The sequence below is a fragment of the Typopeltis vanoorti genome, chromosome 14, assembly GCF_054136105.1.
Source record: "Typopeltis vanoorti isolate ZY-2024b chromosome 14, IOZ_Tvanoo_1.0, whole genome shotgun sequence".
In the NCBI taxonomy this organism is placed as follows: Eukaryota; Metazoa; Arthropoda; class Arachnida; order Uropygi; family Thelyphonidae; genus Typopeltis; species Typopeltis vanoorti.
Genome location: NC_143562.1, coordinates 120,051,554 through 120,072,847, shown reverse-complemented (window position 1 = coordinate 120,072,847; position 21,294 = coordinate 120,051,554). Strand labels below are relative to the sequence as shown.

Sequence of the window (21,294 nt, the reverse complement as noted above, 5' to 3'; positions counted from 1 at the left end):
TGATATATCAAATGAAATAGCAAGGAGAAAAAGAGCTGCTTGGATAGCCTTCAACAAAATAAAATCAACAATTACCAACCAAAACATAGATATAGACATAAGAGCCCAACTTTTCAATAGTCACATCTTACCAGCATTAACTTATGGCAGTGAAACATGGAACACAACTTTAAAAGAAGAACAAAGCTTAATAACAACTCAACGTTCAATAGAAAGAAGAATATGCAATATAAACAAAATAGACCATGTAAGATGCACAGAAATCAGGAAGAAGTCTGGACTCACAGATATAATAAAAACAATCTACAACAGCAAAAGAAGATGGGCATGACATCTCGCCAGAACGAGAGACAACAGATGGACAGTCAGAGTTACAAACTGGTATCCGAGAAATACCAAAAGGAAACCTGGAAGACCAGCCTTAAGGTGGGAAGACCCAATGATTAAGAAAGTTGGAAGAAACCGGAGAAGAAAGGCCCAAGACAGGAATAGTTGGACTCTTTACGACCTGCAGTCATGGAGAAATTCGGACTGAAACCACAGGTCCATCAAGGTAATATATTGTTTATATTTAAGTTGTAAGTCAGCAGTATTGAGGATCAGGAACATGAATTGATGTAAAAGCAGGTGTTAGACAAGGGTGCACACTTTCCATTCTTATTTATCACCTATATGAATTGCATTTTGAAGGAAAAGTACATTGATATCAAAATTAGCAACATTAATCTCAACTTTATGCAGAGAATGTTTTACTCTTAAATAAATCCATTACAACTGTGCAAGATTCTTTAAGTAAATTGAGTAACTGCAGTAATAACAATTTTATCATGAAAATCAGCAGTAAAGACTATCCAAACATGCATGACCATGGAGAATCTGTAGAAAAGTAAAAATTTCAGGCACAAGTTTTTAGTGAATGTGACAAATTAAATATGAATATAGGAACAGAATAAACAAATCTGGTTTGGTAGGAGGTCATTTGAATTAATTTATGTTGAATGAAAAAGAGAGAAACAAATTAGTCAAATCTAAAGTAGCTGTTTACAAGTTAGTGTTTAATTAACTTATGGATTCAAATAAAATAGACATCATACATGTCTATTTTATTTGAATTTATATGTTCATGTAAACAAAAAATATGATTTATTTTTAATAGAACAAAATTTGAAATAGGTTCCTCTTCATTTCTTGTCCATGAAAATTCACATTTCAACTAATTCATATCATACTTACGAAGATTTTTCATCTTCTTCCTAGTTGGTTCTCTAGAGATGTCAGACGACACACCCTTATCAATTTCATTTGATCCAGATACAATATCAATGTTTTCTTGTTGCTTACAGCTACTTGTATTTGCTATATTGCTCTATTTTGTGCATTTTATAATCCAGTCTTTAATCAACGATCTATGCTTAAGAATTTGAAAGCTAAAAAAAATTACTGTATTTACTCGAATATAACTCGTGCTTTTTTTCCAAAATTAAAGCTAAAAAATCGTGGTGCAAGATATATGCAGGGATTTTCGGAAACTAAAGTTTTCAGAAAAAACTGAAAATGGTGTGCTTACCAAGAAGCTCCTATTTGTTATCACTACTTTTGTCATTGAGAACAGTTTCCTTGTGTGCATCATCAAAGTCATGCACCCGAATAGCTTCATCTTCTTTCTCATTGTTTCAAAGGAAAAATTACCAGTAATTTACAAAACTTGAGATACGTAATGAACAATCCTTCACAAATGACTAATGAGAAGTAAAAGCAGAGTGTGAAACAGACAGCAATAATAGGCCAGTAGAGATAAAGCTATGAAGAAGTGCATGTAATTGGTGCAGTATTAACCAAAGATCGGACGAACCAAAGACAAAGGGAAGCCAACAGTTGAGTTGAAATGCTAATTCTCTTCAACCGAATTCCATAATATCTGAAACACATTCACTATATATTTCTTAGTTTTAACACATTCACGACGGGGTGGTGTCAAGCAAATCCATATGTTGCACCAGCATCATATGGTTTTGCTTGAGTCTATACAGCAGTTTCTGTTGGAGGGGAGATGTGATTCATTAGTTAGTGCCACTTTTATGTCAGCTGTCTCTAATTGCACTATTTATTAAGAAATATATTACACGGACTGCAAATATCTCTGTACCCTATTCAGTGATACATTAAAAATACTTGTTTTTTCTTGTGTCACTTCAGTATAGTGACACTGTTGGGGAGGGTGTGTTGTTTACCGCAAGGAGTGAGTTACTATCGCCAGGATGTGAATGTCATGGTGATAGTAACTCGCAATTTCAGTAGGAGAATTCATACATAATATATAATTTGTTGAGAAATATATATGTTTAAAATAATCTTTTTTTTTCTTAATAATGATTCCATGTGTTAATGATGCATAATGATCAGGAATCGTTGTCAAGGTCTTGGAGAAAATAGTCAAGAGGAGAATACAGGAATGGATAATTGAAAATGGGATACTGTATGGGGGACAGCATGGTTTTGTGAAGGGTAGATCATGCCTCAGTAACTTGCTCATGTTTTATAACATAGTGACAGCTGAACTGGATAAGGGTAATGGGTTTACAGTGATCCTACTGGACCTATCTAAGGCCTTTGACAGGATACCACATGAAATTCTAATTAGTGAACTGCAGCATATGGGGATGGGTATAGGGTTGGTGAGATGGATGGGAGGGTAGTTGATGGAGAGATACCAGAGATTTGTTTATTCAGGAGTAGGTTCGAAAAGACGGCCTGTGATTAGTGGTGTGCTGCAGAGTTCTGTTCTTGGACCATTACTGTTTAATTTGTTCATTAACGATATAGGAAAGGATCTGAGAGGAACTGTTTATATGTTTGCTGATGATGCAAAGTTGGGTAGAGCAATAGTGAATGCACAGGATGTCGGAATTTTGCAGGATGATTCGGATAGTTTGGAGGGCTAAGGAGAATGGATGTCAATTTAATGTGGCAAAATGTAAGGTTATGCATTTTGCGGTGAAAAGATTAGCAGCAGTATACCACATTAGTGGAACTGTACTCCAGGAGATTGACGAAGCTAGGGATTTGGGAGTGTTGGTGGATGGGCAGTTGAAGTTTAGGGGGCACATTGCAAAAGTGGCTAAATCAGCTCATCAAATCACTCGGTTGCTGTAAAATACTTTGACTAGCAGAGACAAACAGGTTATTGTTCCTCTGTATCGAGCCTTGATAAGACCCCACCTAGACTACTATGCCCAAATTTGGGCACCATGGTTTCTTCTTGATGGAGAGGAGGTGGAGAGGATCCAGAGACAAGTGACCATGATGATAGCAGGTCTATCGAATGAACCTTATGAGAGCAGGTTTAAGATTTGTGGGTTGCAGAAATTGGTTGATAGGTGGAAAAGGGGTGATATGATTGAGACATTCAAATTACTAAAGGGTTTCTATAAGATTAATTCAGAAGATATTTTTGAGAATAGGACTGGTGGTGGTGGTGGTGGGAGAACTAGGGGCCATCCATGGAAGCTGGGCAAGAGTGTGGTTAGCAAGGGTGTTAGAGCTAGTTTTTTACTTGGAGAGTGGTGAATGAGTGGAATAAGCTGCCAGAGTCTGTTGTGGGTGCCATGACTGTAAATGAGTTCAAGGCGAAGTATGATAGATACTGTGTGAATGTTGAATAGTTGTTCTTGACATGATGTTAGCCTCCCCCCCCCTCATTGAGTCTAAGGACTCCTTGGAGTTTCCCATACTACTAATAATAATAGCTGAAAATTGCCACTTACCTCCTGAAGACATTTTGTGGTACGCGTACTCCTGCCGGAGTATGCGTACCACACTTTGAGAAACACTGCCTTAGAAGATCAAAATATAACATGTGTTCATTATTTGAGTCTTCACAAATAGCACACTAATTGGAGAAAAATTACTGATAGAATAATAATGTAAATTTATCATGTAGTGCTCCATATTCATACTTGAAGTAGAAAAAACCATCAAAAGCCTGAAATGTGGAAAGGTAGCTGGAGCAGATGATATTCAACCAGAAATGCTCAAGTATGGAGGTATAAAATGTTACAGTGGGTGCACTGAATAGTTCAGAAGGCCTGGACAGAGGGACAAATTCCAGATGATTGGAGTAGAGCTCTCATAACACTCATATATAAAAGGGAAATAAAAACTGAATATGAGAATTACAGGACAGCAAAATAAAGAGGTGAAAACCAAATCACAACAAGTGACACAAAACTGGACAGAACTCCAGGGACAGACAGAAGTGGAAAGAGTTCATTTGGCCTCATCATCGTCTACATAGATGATAGAAGAAGAAGAAGAGAATTACAGAGGTATATCCCTATTGAGTGTTCCTGGTAAGATTTATGCAAGTATACTTGAGAAATGGTTGAGAAGGATTATGGAAGAGAAGCTTGGCAAAGAACAAGCTGGATCCAGGCCAAATAGAGGCTGTCAGGATCAGATTTTCACTTTATGACAAATAGTTGAGAAATCACGGGAATATAACAAAGATCTGTATTTAAGTTTTGTAGATGTGGGAAAGGAATATGACAAGGTACCAAGAGAAAAGCTATTCAAAACGCTAAAGTTATATACTGTCAATGGGACATTATATCAAGCAATACTTAGTCTTTATTTGAGTTTTAAGTCAGCAGTTAGAATTGAAGGAAGTACAGGAAGATGGTTTAATGTTAAATCTGGTGTCAGACAAATATTTACATTATCCCCTTTGTTATTTATTATCTATATGGATCACATTATGAAGGAAAGTAGTATTAAACGTGGTATCAAAATTGGAGATGTTAATCTCAGCTCTTTACTTTATGCAGATAATGCTATACTTCTAAATAAATCTGCTATAAGTCTGCAAGATTCCCTGACTAAATTGAATAACTGTTGTAATAGATTTGGTATGAAGGTCAGCAATTACAAGACAGAAACAATGGAAATAAGCAGAAGCATTTGAAAATATCAACTGCATTGTGAATGGATAAGGGAGGAACCTATAGAGCAAGTAAAACATTTCAGCTATGACCAAAGACTAGTGACGACAGATATGAGAGACCTGAGAAAGATTAGAGGCATGATCAGATGGCATCAGTGTCAATATCATATTAAAAACGAGGATATTAGATAAGACCTTAACATTGTTGGCATCCAGGAATGTGTGTTAGCAGAGCTAATCTCAGGTGGTAATGTCATTTAAACAGAACGGGAAAGGAAAGATTAGTAAAACAAGTGTTCTCTGCCAGGTTGGCAGGAAAAAGACCCAGAGCAAGACCAAGATATAGGCAGATTGATGCAGTAAAAAATGCCTTAGAAGACAGAAATATAAGATCTGATAATGTTGGAGTCTCGACAGGTAAGAGATTGATTTGGAGGAAAATTGTAGATAGGAAAACAAAACCATTTAATATATCAATAGTCCAGATATGTATGCACCCACATTTGATAGCACAGATGAGGATATTGACTTATTATACAAAGATCTGACAGAGACAATAGGAACAATACCAAAGCAAGATATACTAATTGTTTGAAGGAGATTGGAATGCCAAAGTCGGAATAAATAATGATGGTTGGGAAAGCGTCATGAGAAAATATGGTTTCGGAGAAAGAAATGATGAGGTGAAAAAATGTTAGAATTTGCTGTGGACCACGAGATGATGATCTGTAACAAAGATTCCAACAAAAGGACTGTAGAAAATGGACGTGGTGATCAAATGATGGGAAAACCAAGAACATGATCGATATGATTAAAAGAAGATGGATAACATCAGTATGCCAGTGTCAAACGTTTCAAGGAGTGGATATAGACACGGATCAAGTTGAAATTAAAAAGAAAATATAAACCCCATCATCAGAAACGAAGAGATACAACAAGAATAAGCGAAGCAGAAATAGGATGAAGGTACAGAACATTGTTAGAAGAGAAAATTAAGAAAAAAATTCGAATCTAAGAGTGAAAGGAGTAACGAAGGCGATAGAAGATGCATTTGAACAGAAGAAGAGAAGATCAAGAAGAAGTGGATTAGACAAGAAACACTGAAGTTAGTACAGGAGTAAAGAATGTTAAAGATAAGAATGAGATACATCAGAAATAAGGGAGGAACAATATAGAAGAAAGTGTAATGAGGTGAAAAAAGCAGTCAGAATGGATAAGATGAAATGGCTAAAAGCCCAATTCAATAATATAGAACACCACTATGGGGAGCATAAAACTAGGGAGGTGTACAAAATGATTAGAACCACTAATAGAAGGTGGCAACCAAAACAGATCACAATTAAAGATGAAAAAGGCAAAGTATTGATGAGTAAAGATAAAATTGTACAGTGGGGGACAAGATACTGTAGTCAGTTATATGAAGAAAAACTAGATTTAGATAGTGTTGGAAAGCTGACTGAAGAATTGAAGTAGATATCATCACCATGTAATGAGTATGATATGGATATTTTAAGAGGAGAGGTAGAAAAAGCAGTAGGACAGCTAAAACACAACAAGAGTCCTGGTAATGATAATATTACTGGAGAAATGATAAAATATGGTGGCAAAAGTATGGTTATAGAAATGCATTAATTATGTAATATGGTGTGGAAAGAAAGGGAAATGCCAGAGGAGTGGGTGAAATCGATATTAGTGACATTATACAAGAAAGGAAATAAGCCTAGAATGTAAAAATTATAGAACAATTGCCTTGACAATTCATCTTGGTAAGGTGGTGATGATGATATTGACAAAAGATTGAGAACACAATTGGAAGCATACCTTGCAGACAAGCAAGCAGGATTTAGGAAAGATAGAACTACAATTCAACAGATTTTGACAATACAGTTAATAGCAGAGAAAGCAAGGAGAAAAAATAAAAACATATATACTTGCTTTGTTGATTTTCAGGAAGCATTTGACAGTATCGACCAGAAAGTGACATTAGCAGTGCTAGAATCCTATGGAATTGACAGAAAATTAAAATACTAATAGCAATTAAAAGATGTTTATAAGACTGCAGTTGCAGCAGTTAGAATGGTTGATGATTTAGAAAAATGATTTAAAACAAGCAGAAGTACTAGATAGGGGGGACCCAATATTACCAAGCATTTTCATCATATTTAGAAAGAGCAATGGATAAAATGAAAGAAGATGCAAAAGGAATATCTGTACACAGAATGAGAATTAACAATCTCAGATTTGCAGATGACATTGTTATTATTGAAGAAGATGAAAGAGAACTACAAAAAACACTGAAACTGTTAAATGAGGAAGGAAAGAGATTTGGACTTGTTATGAACTTGGAAAAAACAAAGACAATGATATTTGGTGAGAACATGAAAGAAAAGATACAAGTGGATGGAATTGATATAGAAAATGTAGAACGATTCACATATTTGAGAAGCAAAATGACATGTGATTTGGATTGTAAAAAAGAAATAAAGATCAGGATTGCAAAGGGAAGAACAAATCTGAAGGCAATGGATAACATCTGGAAAAGTAAAGTGATCAGTCTGCAAACAAAATTAAGAGTTCATCATGTTGGAGGCTTAATGGATTTTTTACAACACTCAAAAAGAATTAAAATAGAATTTAATACTTCCTATATTTCGTTCTAGTCACTAGGACATCTACAGTAGAACCGCCCTCACTACTGAGCTTAACCACATACCCAACACTTTCCTCTCCAATGGCTACAGTGATCACAGTATAAAAAAAAAATCAACTCCTCCCCCATTCCTCGTCCTTCTCGTCAACAAGAATTTAAAAATGCCATCACCATACCCTACATCCGTGGCACATCCGAAAAAACAGCCAAGATACTAAAAAAGTACAACCTACACACAGCATATAAGCCCCACCGCAAACTTGCTACCCTTATCTGTTCTACGAAAGATCAGTTCCCTCCTCTCTCTCTGCCTGGAGTTTACAAAGTACCCTGTTCCTGTAAGCTGTCGTACTTTGGACAGACAGGCAGATCAGCATCCATCCGCTTAGAGGAACACAAGTCTTACATCTGCAAACACAACTATGGCCATTCAGGCTTGGCTGACCATGTTTGGATACCACCCACAAGGTATCTTGGAAGAAAACCACTATGCTCCACCACAGCAAATTCAAGAAAGAGAGACTTTTCTTGGAAGCAGCAGCAGCTCTCAAATACCAACCAAATCTGAATAAATACGGTTGTATTAAGCTTCTGAAGATTTGGGAAACACTCATCACCAGAGGTCCCACCTTACATTCCAGGCCACCTACTACTGTCCTTAGAGGGCGCTCCGACTAGATAGGACTGTAGTGTCACCCACGTGGTTGGGCTCAGTATTGTTTATTATTTGTGTGTATGTTACATTAACTGTTTTTGTAATCCCCTAGTGATTAGATGTCCTAGTGACTAGGACGAAATATAGGAAGTATTAAATTCTATTTTAATTCTTTTTGAGTGTTGTAAAAAATCCATTAAGCCTCTAACATGATGTCCTCACAGCACTTAAGCCTCTACACACAAAAAATTAAGAGTACTGGAAACATGCATCTTTAGTGGTGTACTGTATGGAACTGAAATGTGTGTAATAAATAAGGAATCAAGAAAAAGAATTTTGGCATTTGAAAGAACTTGTTACAGGAAGATTCTAAGAATAGGATGGGTATAGAAACTCAAAAATGAAGAGCTCTATCGGAAGATACAACCAAAGGAGAATCTAATACAGAAGATTATAAAACGGAAACTGCAATTATTTGGACACATCTGCAGAATGAGTGAGGACCAGAAGATAAAGACATTCATGTTTGGTATTATGGATGGTGTAAACAGAAAAAGTAGACCATACAGAGAATTGATAGATGACTTAAAGGACAGGTGCGGAATGGATATACAGAAACTGCGACACTGTGCACTGTACAAAGAAAGGTGGAAGAAGATAGTGAAGGAGGCATTGGACATCAATGGGCAGTGAGCCCATGGTTCGTGATGATGATGAATGATGTAAGTTTTTCATGTAGTGCTATCATATCCTGTACACCCTTGAGAGTACATATCAGGAATTTGACGATGATGACTTATGTAGTTCTATTGTAGAGTCTTGCCTATTGAGATTATATATCAGGATTTTGATGAGCTTTCTGTTATTGCAACTTGAAGCATTTGTAAGGATTTAATTTGCCATTTAATTATTGGTTGAATTTCAGGGACATATATGGCAATTTGCTCCTGTAAAAACCTAAGCTGTGATAAAACTTTAATGTTTACCTAAATGCAGAAATGACATATATATTATTGTAATTATATATGACAGTAAATGTTCTCAGAAAATATTTTATTCAATGTATTGTGAAACCTGCTAAATCATTATATATTCAGTGCAAACCTACTAAATCATTATATATTCAGTGCTCTTGGTCTGTAGCACTGAATAGGAATATATAAATGTTTATATTGCCTCTTACAGGGATGTAGGTGGATAGCCTTAGGTGCAGGAATTATGTGGGGTGTATTTCGTTTTAGTAAGTATTTTCATTTTTTTTTTACTTCCATGATAGTATTCATCAGTTTCATATTCATAATAATAACCAAAATGTTTTTCAACTTCCCTTACTTGTGTTGTGTGTGTATAGATTTATATTTGCTAGATTCAAAAAAATAAAATAAAATAAGAATTTTATAATATACAATCATTTATCTAAATTTCTTGTGTGTTATATATAACTTTCATTATCATCACTTATAGTGTAATACCCTCTATGAATACAGCAGATATTAATGACAGTCTACAGCAGTTAAGATTTTATAACTGGTTTTTGACCACCAGCTCTTTCTTCCAAATTAAACTCTTTTATGTCAGACAGAACTGGTAACAACATTTAAATTCTGAGTACAAGAACAAGTCATACAGCATGAATATTACATTTTTTTACCATGTCCAGTTTACAGCATTTAAGCATTGAATGTTATTAAAATTCACATCCTACACAAAAAAAAGTAAAAAATAAAATAATCTTTTGTTGCAATTTTAAGCTAAAGATGAAAGTGACCGAGATTCAACAGAAATATTATTGAATATAATTTTTTCAAGTTAGGAAAAAAAACCTACAAACGTAAATCAAATAATGCAATTTAACACTACTTGCCGTTCATAAAAATTGAAGAATCTAAAACTGAAGCATGATGATCCATGTAATGTGAGGAAGGAAAAAAGTTCAAATGTATTTATTTCAATAAATGTTATTTGAAAGCATTAGTTTATTAATATTTAACATAATGATTTTCCATATAAACTGTACATAATACATTGAAAATAGCATGAAAATAAATTCTGCTATATTATAATTGATAAATTCTTGTTCCATTAAATTGATTTAAAAAATAAAAGACAACACATTTACAATTAGTAAATAAATTCACTGCTAAAGCACATTTCTCCTGCCATATTTCAGAATAGATTATTTTATTTTCACTCGTGAAATTTGTTTATCCTTGCAAAAAAACAAATTGAAAATTAAAATATTAATAGATAATTTCTGATAAAGGAAAGTCCAAGTAAAATAATATACTTTAAGTCAGTGTTTAGTATCAATATACTATGCTATGCCAGGCGAGACTTTTGAGGTTTCAGGTATTCAGTGTAGTATTGATGTTAATTAATTTTTTTTTTTTTTAACCTCAGGACAACCTATATGTCCATAATATGCCAAATGACATTCACAAGGGATATGGTAAACACTAGCTTAAAGATAGAGGTGATAGTTTGCCTTTTGTAGATGATGAGAAATTTTGTTGACAGGAAAATATATAGGATTAAGGTGAAACTTTTTTTTTTTTTTTAAATTCTACCAATAGGTTCAGAGATGTCAGAAATATGAGGAATTGGAACCCTGTGGTCTATCTGAAGAATCCTTAGGTGTTGGAATGTTGGAGCCAAATATCTGTTGGATTTGATGAGGGTTGTAATCGTTTAATTCCATTAAAGTTTTGGTAATGAGAAGTTCTTGTTATAAGCTTGAGGAAGAGGAGCATACATTATATGCTTTATTAATTAAAGACTTGATAAAACCAGTTTTTTGGGAGGTGTGATGAACAGATTTTTGATAAATGCATGTGCTAGTCAAGGTAGGTTTCCGATAAACACTGGTTGACAATTGACTGGAGGCTGTGCAAATTAAAGGAGGATGTCCATGGTAAACTACCAGCATTTTCTGTTTCCATAGTGAATTGAATGCATGGAAGGCTGTTGATCCATTGTAGGAAAGTGCTAAGTTCATATTCAGAATGAGACCAAACAGCAAAAACATCATTGACATAATGAAACCAAAGGAAAGGTTGGGGATGATTAGATGAAAACAAGCTATCATCTGGGTGGTTCAAAAATAGTTTGCCAAGGGTGGAGACAGAGGGTTACCTATGACTGTGCCTTCAATCTGTTTATAGATATTGTTTTTCCAGCTGAACCATCCCAATTGTATATTCATAAATTCAAAAATTATCACATTTTTTGGGAAATCATATAGAAAAGTAGTGATGTCAGATAACAGAATATTGATAAATAGAGAAACAATGTATGGAGTTGACCAGCAGGCACATGAACGGTATAAAGCACAGGCCAGAAGGGTAACGAGTGTGGTAAGAAAAGCAAAAAAGGATTACAAAAGAACATTGGCCATGCAGGCTAAAGAGAATCCTAAACAGTTTTTTCGATATGTTGCAAGTAAAAGAAAAAATGTATATGGCAGAATGATTTTAAAGAATGCCGATGGTAGGGAGGTAACTGAATCAGTTGATATAGTTGAATTACTGAGTGAGCACTTTGCAAGAATATATCATCCAGGTGGTGACATTGCAGAAATGAATGAACCAATTGATTATACGGGAATTGTGGTGAATGAAGTGGAGGTGAGTAATTTGTTGCATAACCTCAATGTCAATACATCTGTGGGATTGGATGGTATACCAGCTCGTGTCGTACGTGAAGCGGCTAAAGAATTGTCACCCTTGCCATTTTGTTTAATTTGAGTCTCGGGTCTGGGTTAGTCCCAAGGGGGTGTAAAGAGGGGAAAATAGTTCCACTGCATAAAGGAGGTTTCAAGACTGCTGTTGTAAATTATCGACCGATCAGCATATCAGGAATCGTTGTCAAGGTCTTGGAGAAATTAGTCAAGAAAAGAATACAGGATTGGATAGATGAAAATGTGATATTGTATGGGGGACAACATGGTTTTGTGAAGGTAGATCATGCCTTAGTAACTTGCTCACGTTTTATAACACAGTGATGGCTGAACTGGATAAGGTTAATGGGTTTACAGTGATTCTACTGGACCTTGCTAAGGCCTTTGACAGGATACCACATGGTACTCTAATCAGTAAACTGGAGCAGATGGGGATGGATATAGGGTTGATGAGATGGATAGGAAGGTGGTTGATGGAGAGATACCAGAGAGTGGTTTATTCAGGAGTTGAGTTCAAAAGACGGCTTGTTACTATTACCAGCAGGAATTTGAGGAATTCCTCTCAGATACTTTCCTATATCAGTGATATAGGATAGTATCTGAGAGGAAGTGTTCACTTGTTTGCTGATGATGCAAAGTTGGGTAGAGCAATTGTGAGTGCACAGGATGTCAAAATTTTACAGGGTGATTTGGATAGTTTGGAGGACTGTGCTAGGGAAAATGGATGTCAATTTAATGTGGCAAAGTGTAAGGTTATGCATTTTGGGGTGAAAAGAATAGCAGCAGTATATCACATTGGTGGAACCGTACTCTAGGAGATTGATGAGGCCAGGGATTTGGGAGTGTTGGTGGATAGGGAATTGAAGTTTAGGGGACACATTGCAAAAGTGGCTAAATCAGCTCATCAAATCACTTGGCTTCTGAAAAATACTTTAACAAGCAGAGACAAACAAGTTATTGTTCCTGTGTATCGAGCCTTGATAAGACCCCGTTTAGACTATTGTGCGTAGATATGGCCCCAGGGTTTACGACCGTGTATGAGTTCAAGGCGAGGTATGATAGATACTGTGTGAATGTTGAATAGTTGTTTTTGACATGATGTTAGGGCCTCCCTCAATGAGTCTGTCGACTCCTTGGAGTTGCCCGGAATAATAATAATAATAATAATAATATAACAAGAAAACAGTGTTTTCTTGATTTTATTTATTTATTTTTTTCAAGAAAATGTGTGGAATTTTTGGTGGATGATCTGGATTATTCAATATGGACAGTTAATAGATGTTAAAGAAACTTAGCAGTTCTATATATGGGAAAGTCAAAATGTCAAAACGTGAAGGCTGTCCAATTAGACCCAATTCACAGTGGGTCTAATTGGACAGCCTTCCAAAATAGGTGTGTAACTTAAGCAGTGTTTTGATTCCCACATGCAACTTCATCATGGAGCTTATTTAATTGTTTAATCTGCATTTTTTTTGTAAGGTTATAACTAATTTCTTGATAGGTGGAGGTATCCTGTAAAAGGCAGTCTATCTTCCTCTCATAGTCGGCTATATCCATTGCCACTACAGATTTTCTTTTATCCACTTGAGAAATAGCTATATGGTTCTTTGTTGTTTAATGAAAGCAGCACAGAATTTCTAGTCGATAAACTAGTAAAATTACACAGATGTAATTTGCTTCTATAGAGGGAAGTAGCAATTCGAAGCATAATTTGTTAGCATCTTCACTTTAAAGACCAGAAAAATTGCATTTGATATTATTATTCGTGGCACCTCCAAGGAGTCTGAAGACTCATCACGGGAAGACACCTACTGTACAACTCTCCGTCTCCACCACTACACTGAACCTCTATTACCAATCATCAACGCCATCTACTGGCCACCACAACTAGTATTTTTTGTCTGTAAATTGCATGTGTTCTGAAGGGCCGATTTGTCTGTATGCGGGATGAAAAACCCGGGTTTCTGGGAGAAAAAAAACCTGCCACCTCCTTATGAGATCGGCTAACTCACCTTCGATTGAAAAAGTCCATATAAAGATTCCTCCCATCATGACGAGATTCAAACTTAGGCCTTTTCTAATTGAAGGGTGCAACAAACCGTCATTCTTCCAATTGCGCTGCGGAGGTGCTTATGCAAGAAAATTAATACGGAATGGATTTAGGTATCTGAAATCTGAAAAATCTGACAAATCTGAAAACAAACCCCAACTCAACATCACCAGAGTTAAAGATCGGTACTGTCAACGTAAGAAGCCTGAATGGCAAAGAAATGGAGCTAGCTGAGGAATTAGATAAGTACCAGATCGACATAATAGGGGTGACTGAAACAAAAAAGACCAAAACTGGTGAGATCTTTCTGAGCAATAAATACAAAATGTTATATTCAGGCAATAACAATCAAGGAAAAGAAGGAGTAGCCATAGTATTCAACACAAAATACGAGGCTAATCTTCTTGAATGGCAGTCAGTCTCAAGTAGAGTAATGTGGGCAAATATGAGAATGGGGAACTGGACAATGAGACTTATTTGTGCCTATGGTCCCACAGAAGGTTCTACTAAGGTAGAAGTGGAGGAATTTTTTGAGGCTTTAGAAAAAGCAACTGACACAATGAAAAAGGAAAAGTTGGTCCTTGTTGGGGATCTAAATAGTAGAGTAGGAAATGATTGTGAGACATACAAAAATATTTTGGGAAAATTTGGAGAAAAGAGCAAAGCTAATAATAATGGCAAATATCTGTTGGATTTCTGCTCAGGACATGGACTGGTTATTACTAACACCATGTTCCAACATAAAAATGTGCACAAATTCACATGGAGAGAAGAGGCTAGGAATAAGAAAAGTCTCATTGACTATGTTATTGTTGATAGTGATGTTTTCTCCCTGGTGCAGGACACCAGAGTGTACAGAGGATTTGAAATTGGAAGTGATCACTATTTAGTCTTGAGCAGGATAAAATTGAATTTCATATTGAAAAGAATAACATGTAAGAAAGTTTTAAAGCGAATAAAAGTTGAGCAGCTCTCAGATGTAAACTGTAGACTAAAATACAGAAATATTATTGAAAAGAAAATGAAAGAGTTTGAGAACAGGAATCAAACCTTGGAGATTCAGTGGCAAACTCTGAAGGAAACATTGATTGATTCTGCCAGAGAGGCATGTGGTGAGGTTGTGTGCAAAGATAAAAAAATCAGAACTCCCTGGTGGACACAGGAAGTTAAAGAGGCAGTGAAGGAAAAGAAGAAAGCATATCAAAAGTTCCTGGCAAATAAGTCAGCTTTTACTCTTACAGAATACAGAGACAAATGTAAGAAAGCTAAACAGTGTGTAAAACTAGCTAAACAAAAGTCATGGGAGGACTTTGGCAAGAATATAGAAAATAAATATCAAGAAGGTGGCAAAATATTCTGGAGGTTGTTGAAGAAGCTTAGGAATGGAGGAAAGAGTGCTGTAAAAGGAATTAGAGATGATAAAGGTGAAATGAAAACAGGAGAAAAAGATATCCTTGAAGTATGGAGTAATCACTTTGAAAAACTGCTAAATGAAACAAGCAGTGATGACAGCACAGTGATAAAAAACACTGACCAGGCATGCAGTCAGGAATACATATCCAAACTTGAAGTAGAAAAAGCCATCAAAGGCTTGAAATGTGGAAAGGCAGCAGGAGTAGATGATATTCGACCAGAAATGCTGAAGTATGGTGGTATAAGAGTCTTACAGTGGCTGCACTGCATAGTTCAGAAAGCCTGGACAGAGGGACGAATTCCCGATGATTGGAGTAGAGCTCTCATAGTACCCATATATAAAAATGGAAATAAAACTGAATGTGAGAATTACAGAGGTATTTCCCTACTGAGTGTTCCTGGCAAGATCTATGCAAGTATACTTGAAAAACGGTTGAGAAGAATTGTGGAAGAAAAGCTTGGTGAAGAACAAGCTGGATTCAGGCGAAATAGAGGCTGTCAGGATCAGATCTTCACTTTACGACAAATAGTCGAGAAAGCATGGGAATATAACAAAGATCTGTATTTAAGTTTTGTCGATTTGGAAAAGGCATATGACAAGGTGCCAAGAGAGAAGCTATTCAATACGCTGCAGTTATATGGTGTCAATGGGGCATTATATCAAGCAATACTTATTCTTTATTTGAGTTGTGAGTCAGCAGTTAGAATTGAAGGAAGTACAGGAAGATGGTTTAATGTTAAATCTGGTGTGAGACAAGGATGTACATTATCCCCTCTGTTATTCATTATCTATATGGATCACATTATGAAGGAATGTGGTATTAAACCTGATATCAAAATTGGAGATGCTAATGTCAGCTGTTTGCTTTATGCGGATGATGTTATACTTCTAAATAAATCCGCTACAAGTCTGCAAGATTCTCTGACTAAATTGAATAGCTGTTGTAATAGATATGGTATGAAGGTCAGCAATAAAAAGACAAAGACAATGAAAATAGGCAGAATCATTGAAAATGTCAACTGTGTTGTGAATGGAGAACCTGTGGAACAAGTAAAACATTTCAGCTACTTAGGCACAATTTTTACTGAAGATGGTAAACTAAATATAGAAATAGACAACAGAATCAGCAAAGCTGGTATCGTGGGAAGTCAATTGAATAAATTCATATGGAATAAGAAAGAAATTAGTCGGAACACTAAATTAGCTGTATACAAGACTGTGTTCAAACCAATTTTAACTTATGGATCTGAGAGCTGGGTCAGAAGTAAAACACTTGACCAAAGACTAGAGACCGCAGATATGAGAGTCCTGAGAAAGATTAGAGGCGTGAACAGATGGCATCAATGGCAATATCATATTAAAAATGAGGATATTAGGAAAGAACTTGACATTGTCAGCATCCAGGAATGCGTTAGCAGAGCTAATCTCAGATGGTATGGTCACTTAAATAGAATGGGAGAGGAAAGATTAGCAAAACAAGTGTTCTCTGCCAGGTTGGCAGGAAAACGACCCAGAGGAAGACCAAGATATAGGTGGATTGATACGGTACAAAGTGCCTTAGACGATAGAAATATAAGATCTGATAATGTTGGGGTCTTGACAAGTAACAGACTGATTTGGAGGAAAATTGTAGATAGGAAGTTAGTAATGATGTAATTTTTTTCATGTAGTACTGTCATATCCTGTACACCCCTTGAGGGTACATGGCAGGAATTTGATGATGATGATGATGATGATGGATTTAGGTATGACAGCAAAATCATGACCTTCAGTTAACAGTCTCAATATCCAACAACAAGCATCCAGAAATGTTAATAACCCATTTATTAGTAGGAGTATTTCCAATGGTAAATTTTTGCTTATTATTATTACTATGATCTGAGACCTTCAGGGAGTCAGGACTCATTGAGGGAGGCTGTAAATTACCCAACCCAGCTTTCATACCTTCCCTTAAATTAATTTACACTAGATGCACTCATTACCCCTAAGAGCAAATTATTCCACTCATTTGCTGCTCTCTGGGAGAAAAACCTAGCTGTTACCCCTTTCTTGACTGAGAAAACCTTAACTTCCATGGATGCCCCCCTCCTCCGTGTTCTCTCCCCACCTTCCATATAATGAAAAATTTCATCATTTGAAATGCTATAACATCCATTCAAAAGTTTATAGACCTTTATCATATCATTCCTCTTTCTCCTGTTAACCAGAGTCTGCAATCCGCATACTCCCAATCTGGCCTCATAATCTAAATCCCATAATCCGGATATAATCTTTGTAACTCTTCTTTGCATCCTTTCCACAGCTTCTTTATCTCCTTCGAACCCAGGAGACCAAATCTGTGCACAGTAATCCTGGTGTGGTCTTATCAAAGCCTTATAAAGAGGCAAAATTACTTCCTTATCCTTACATGTCAAGGTTTTCTTCAACATAGCAATTATCCTCTGAGTTGTATTTGCAACTTTTGCTATGTAAACTTTAAATTCTTATCCACCAATACACCAAGATCCCTTGCCTCTTCAGTTTCTTGTAGCATAACCCCGCTAATATAATATGCTACTGAACCCTAATCACACCATAACTTTGTAAGTAATGTTAGTAAGTGCATAACTTTGCACTTACTAACATTAAACTGATAGACATTTTTGTTTGCCCAAGGCAAACAAAACAATGATTCATATTTTTGCATCAGTCTGTATTCATAAGAGTTGGTTAATGATTGTTTTGAAACATACAGAATGATATCCAGTAATTCGTTGTCCAGAGTAACTGAAAGTAACTGAAATAGATACTAAATCATTTTTAGCTGCTTGAAGTTGGTTCAATATCAAGGAAAAACCTGCATGAGTATGAATTGCATGAACTCGAGGCAACTGAATAGTCCTTTACTAAATCTAGCAAACATAGGAATAACTTTCATATTGTGATATTTTTTGAGAAGGCAATCTGATCACAAAACTTAAAATTCTTAAATTGTTAGATTCCTTAACTTGCCTATTAGTTTAGGGAATTCTTCCCCATGGGATAATGAGTTTAATTTTTAAAAGTACCTTCCTACATCAGATCAGTAGTCTTCACCCACGTATTCAGTTCACCATGGAAATAAGAAAATACTGGTAGTTTACAAAAGTAGTTTGCCATGCTTTGACATCCTCAGTGGCATAACTTTGTCAACCAGTGTTTATCAGAAACCTTTACAAGCAGATATATATTCATCAAAAGTCTGTTCATCACACCTCCCAAAATATTGGTTTTGTCAAGTCATTGATGAATCAAGAACATAATGTTTTCTCCTGTCCCTCAGGCTTTCAACAAGAACTTCTCACTGTCAAAACTTTAATGGAATTATGTGGTTACAACCAGTGGTGAGCTATAAGGGGCTCGCGCAAGCCCTTTGTTAATTTTTTCTCAAATTTGCGAGCCCCTTGTTTTTGTTTAATAATCTTGTAGAACTAGACAATACCACCGTGGAATGTATACATGCTACTATAATTGCTACTTTAAATTCATATGGATTTTCTGATAACTATATAAAAAATCATTTCATCGCATTTTGTTCTGATGGAGCTAATGTAAAGTTAGGAAACAAATCAGGTGTCGCAATCAAACTTCTACAAAAATTTCCCAACATTGTGATTTGGCATTGCGCTCATTGTTTACATTTAGCATTAGACGATTCAATAAAAAACATTAAAGAAATAAATCATTTTGAAATATTTATGGATAAATTATATGCTTTTTTATCATCAATCACCAAAAAAAATCAGTGAGAATTAAATACGATTGCAAAAGCCTTGGTATCAAATTTTAAAGATAGGCCGTGTGTATGGACCACAATGGATAATTTGCAGTTTACGTACGGCTATTGCTTTGTAGAGAAATTACCCAGCTTTATGCAAGCATTTTGCATCGAACGATAAATATAAGGGCTTTTTAAACCTACTTTCAATTTGGAAATTTTAAAAGATCTAGCATTAATGATTGATATCCTACAGGAATTATCATATCTGTCAGAAGCTCTACAAAGTCGCAATATAAGTATTATAAGGACTAAGTTTGGCTCTTTTTTTTTGCTTGACGATGCGAGCCCTTTGTTAAAATTACCATTAGCTCACCACTGATTACAACCCTCATCAAATCCAACAGATAATTGACTCTTACACCTAACAGTTCTTTGATAGACTATAGGGTTCCAATCCCTTATATTTCTGCCATTTCTGAACCTGCTGGTAGGATTTTGTAGAAGTTTCTTGAAGAGAAGCAGTAATTTTTTGAGATTCGAGAAGTACTAATTCTTACTATTTGTCAAATCATAGCAAGCTTTACGAACCCATATTTATTAAGATGTGGTTCAATTTTTTGATTTTTGTTCTCTGTTAATTAAAAAAAAAAAAAGTGGCATGTTTGTATTTGCTGCAGTGAAGCTTAATGGTCTTTTTCCATTTGATTCTTTGCAAGGTGTCCATGGGCAAGCTTTGCTGGACCTGACTAGCCATAATTGTGGCATTAGTAATGCAGTACTGTAATCTGTATGGTTGAGAATAATGGAGGACTCAGTAGTATTCCCTATCATCTCGGGCAACTCAGAAAAAATAGCTAGAACTGCAAGCCCTATTTGAAAGTATGAAATATATATATATTTCATACCTATCATATCTCTTTGAATACAGTATTATTATTTTACAGGCATCTCCATGAAGCCTTAAGACTCATCACGTGAGACTCAATTTATCCACACGTTATATTATACATCTCCTTGAACCTTATCAGACAAAACACTAACACCTGACTCTGACAACCCATTTCATTCATTCACGACTCTCCAAGTGAAAAATCCTCACACCTCTACTAACCATACCTCTACTATGTTGCCCCACACTTTTACTCATCTTCCAGGAATAACCTTGTTCTGCTCCCTCTGGGAAAGTGCTCTGAATTATTTCCACTACATCAGTCCTATAAAACCCTTTAAGTAACTTAAATGTTTCTATCATATCTCTCTCTTTTTTTGGACTATCAACCAACTTCTGCAGTCCACACACCATCAGTCTATCCTCATAGGAAATGTTCTACACACACACAATCTTGGTTGCTTGTCTCGTAATTCTCTCCATCACTTCCTCATCCCCCCCCCCCCCCCACACACACACACAAATCCAGGAGACCAGACCTGAGCATAGTAATCCAGGTGTGGATGTATGAAGTCCTTATAAACAGGAATGACAACTTTGTTATCTCTACTTTTTAGTGTGTTCTTCAATAGCCAGTCAATCTTATGAGCTACCTTAGCGATATGTCCTCTAGTAATCTGTTTATCACAAAATGCATAACTTTACATTTCTTGACACTAAACTGATATCCATTATCTTTTGCCCATAATAACAGCCTATTTAAATCATCTTGCAAGCTCTCCATGTCATCTCGATTCACTATTACGCTACTTAATTTTGCATCATCAGCAAACAACTGAATATTTCTTTTCAGGTTATTTCCTATATCATTTATGTACAAATTAAAAGGTTGTGGTCCTAGCACTGAACCTTGCGGCACCAAGTAGTCACCAGCTTTCACCTGGATTTTGCTCCTCTGTATACCACATTTTGATAGCTGTCCAGCAACTACCCACTTATACACACATAACCAGTGGCAATTTGTATAATAGAGTTCCATATGGTATTCGGTCAAATGCCTTTGCAAAATCCAGCAGAATCATCAGGTAGCCATTTTCTTTATCCAAATCAGCTGTAAAAAATAATATTATTTTTTTACAGCTGATTTATTTTAAAAAGTTACTAAATTACTAAGGTGTGACCGACCCTACACAAATCCATGTTTCCCCCTCATAGAGTATCATATTCCTTATCCACCCATTCCTGAATTCTCTTTTTGACCAATTTTTCCAGTACTTTTACC

The 21,294-nt window shown here is 35.8% G+C and overlaps 1 protein-coding gene across 4 annotated transcripts in view; it reads left to right on the top strand.

The window, feature by feature from the left end:
- The window catches only part of ATPsynE (ATP synthase, subunit E), a 100,834-nt gene that overhangs the window by 52,833 nt on the left and 26,707 nt on the right, over window positions 1-21,294 (top strand). For all 4 annotated transcript variants that reach the window (XM_090404133.1, XM_090404132.1, XM_090404131.1 and 1 more), the window contains exon 3: window positions 9,430-9,484. In XM_090404133.1, coding sequence (XP_090260259.1) covers window positions 9,430-9,484 — 55 coding nt within the window. The remainder of the gene's footprint in view (window positions 1-9,429; window positions 9,485-21,294) is intronic.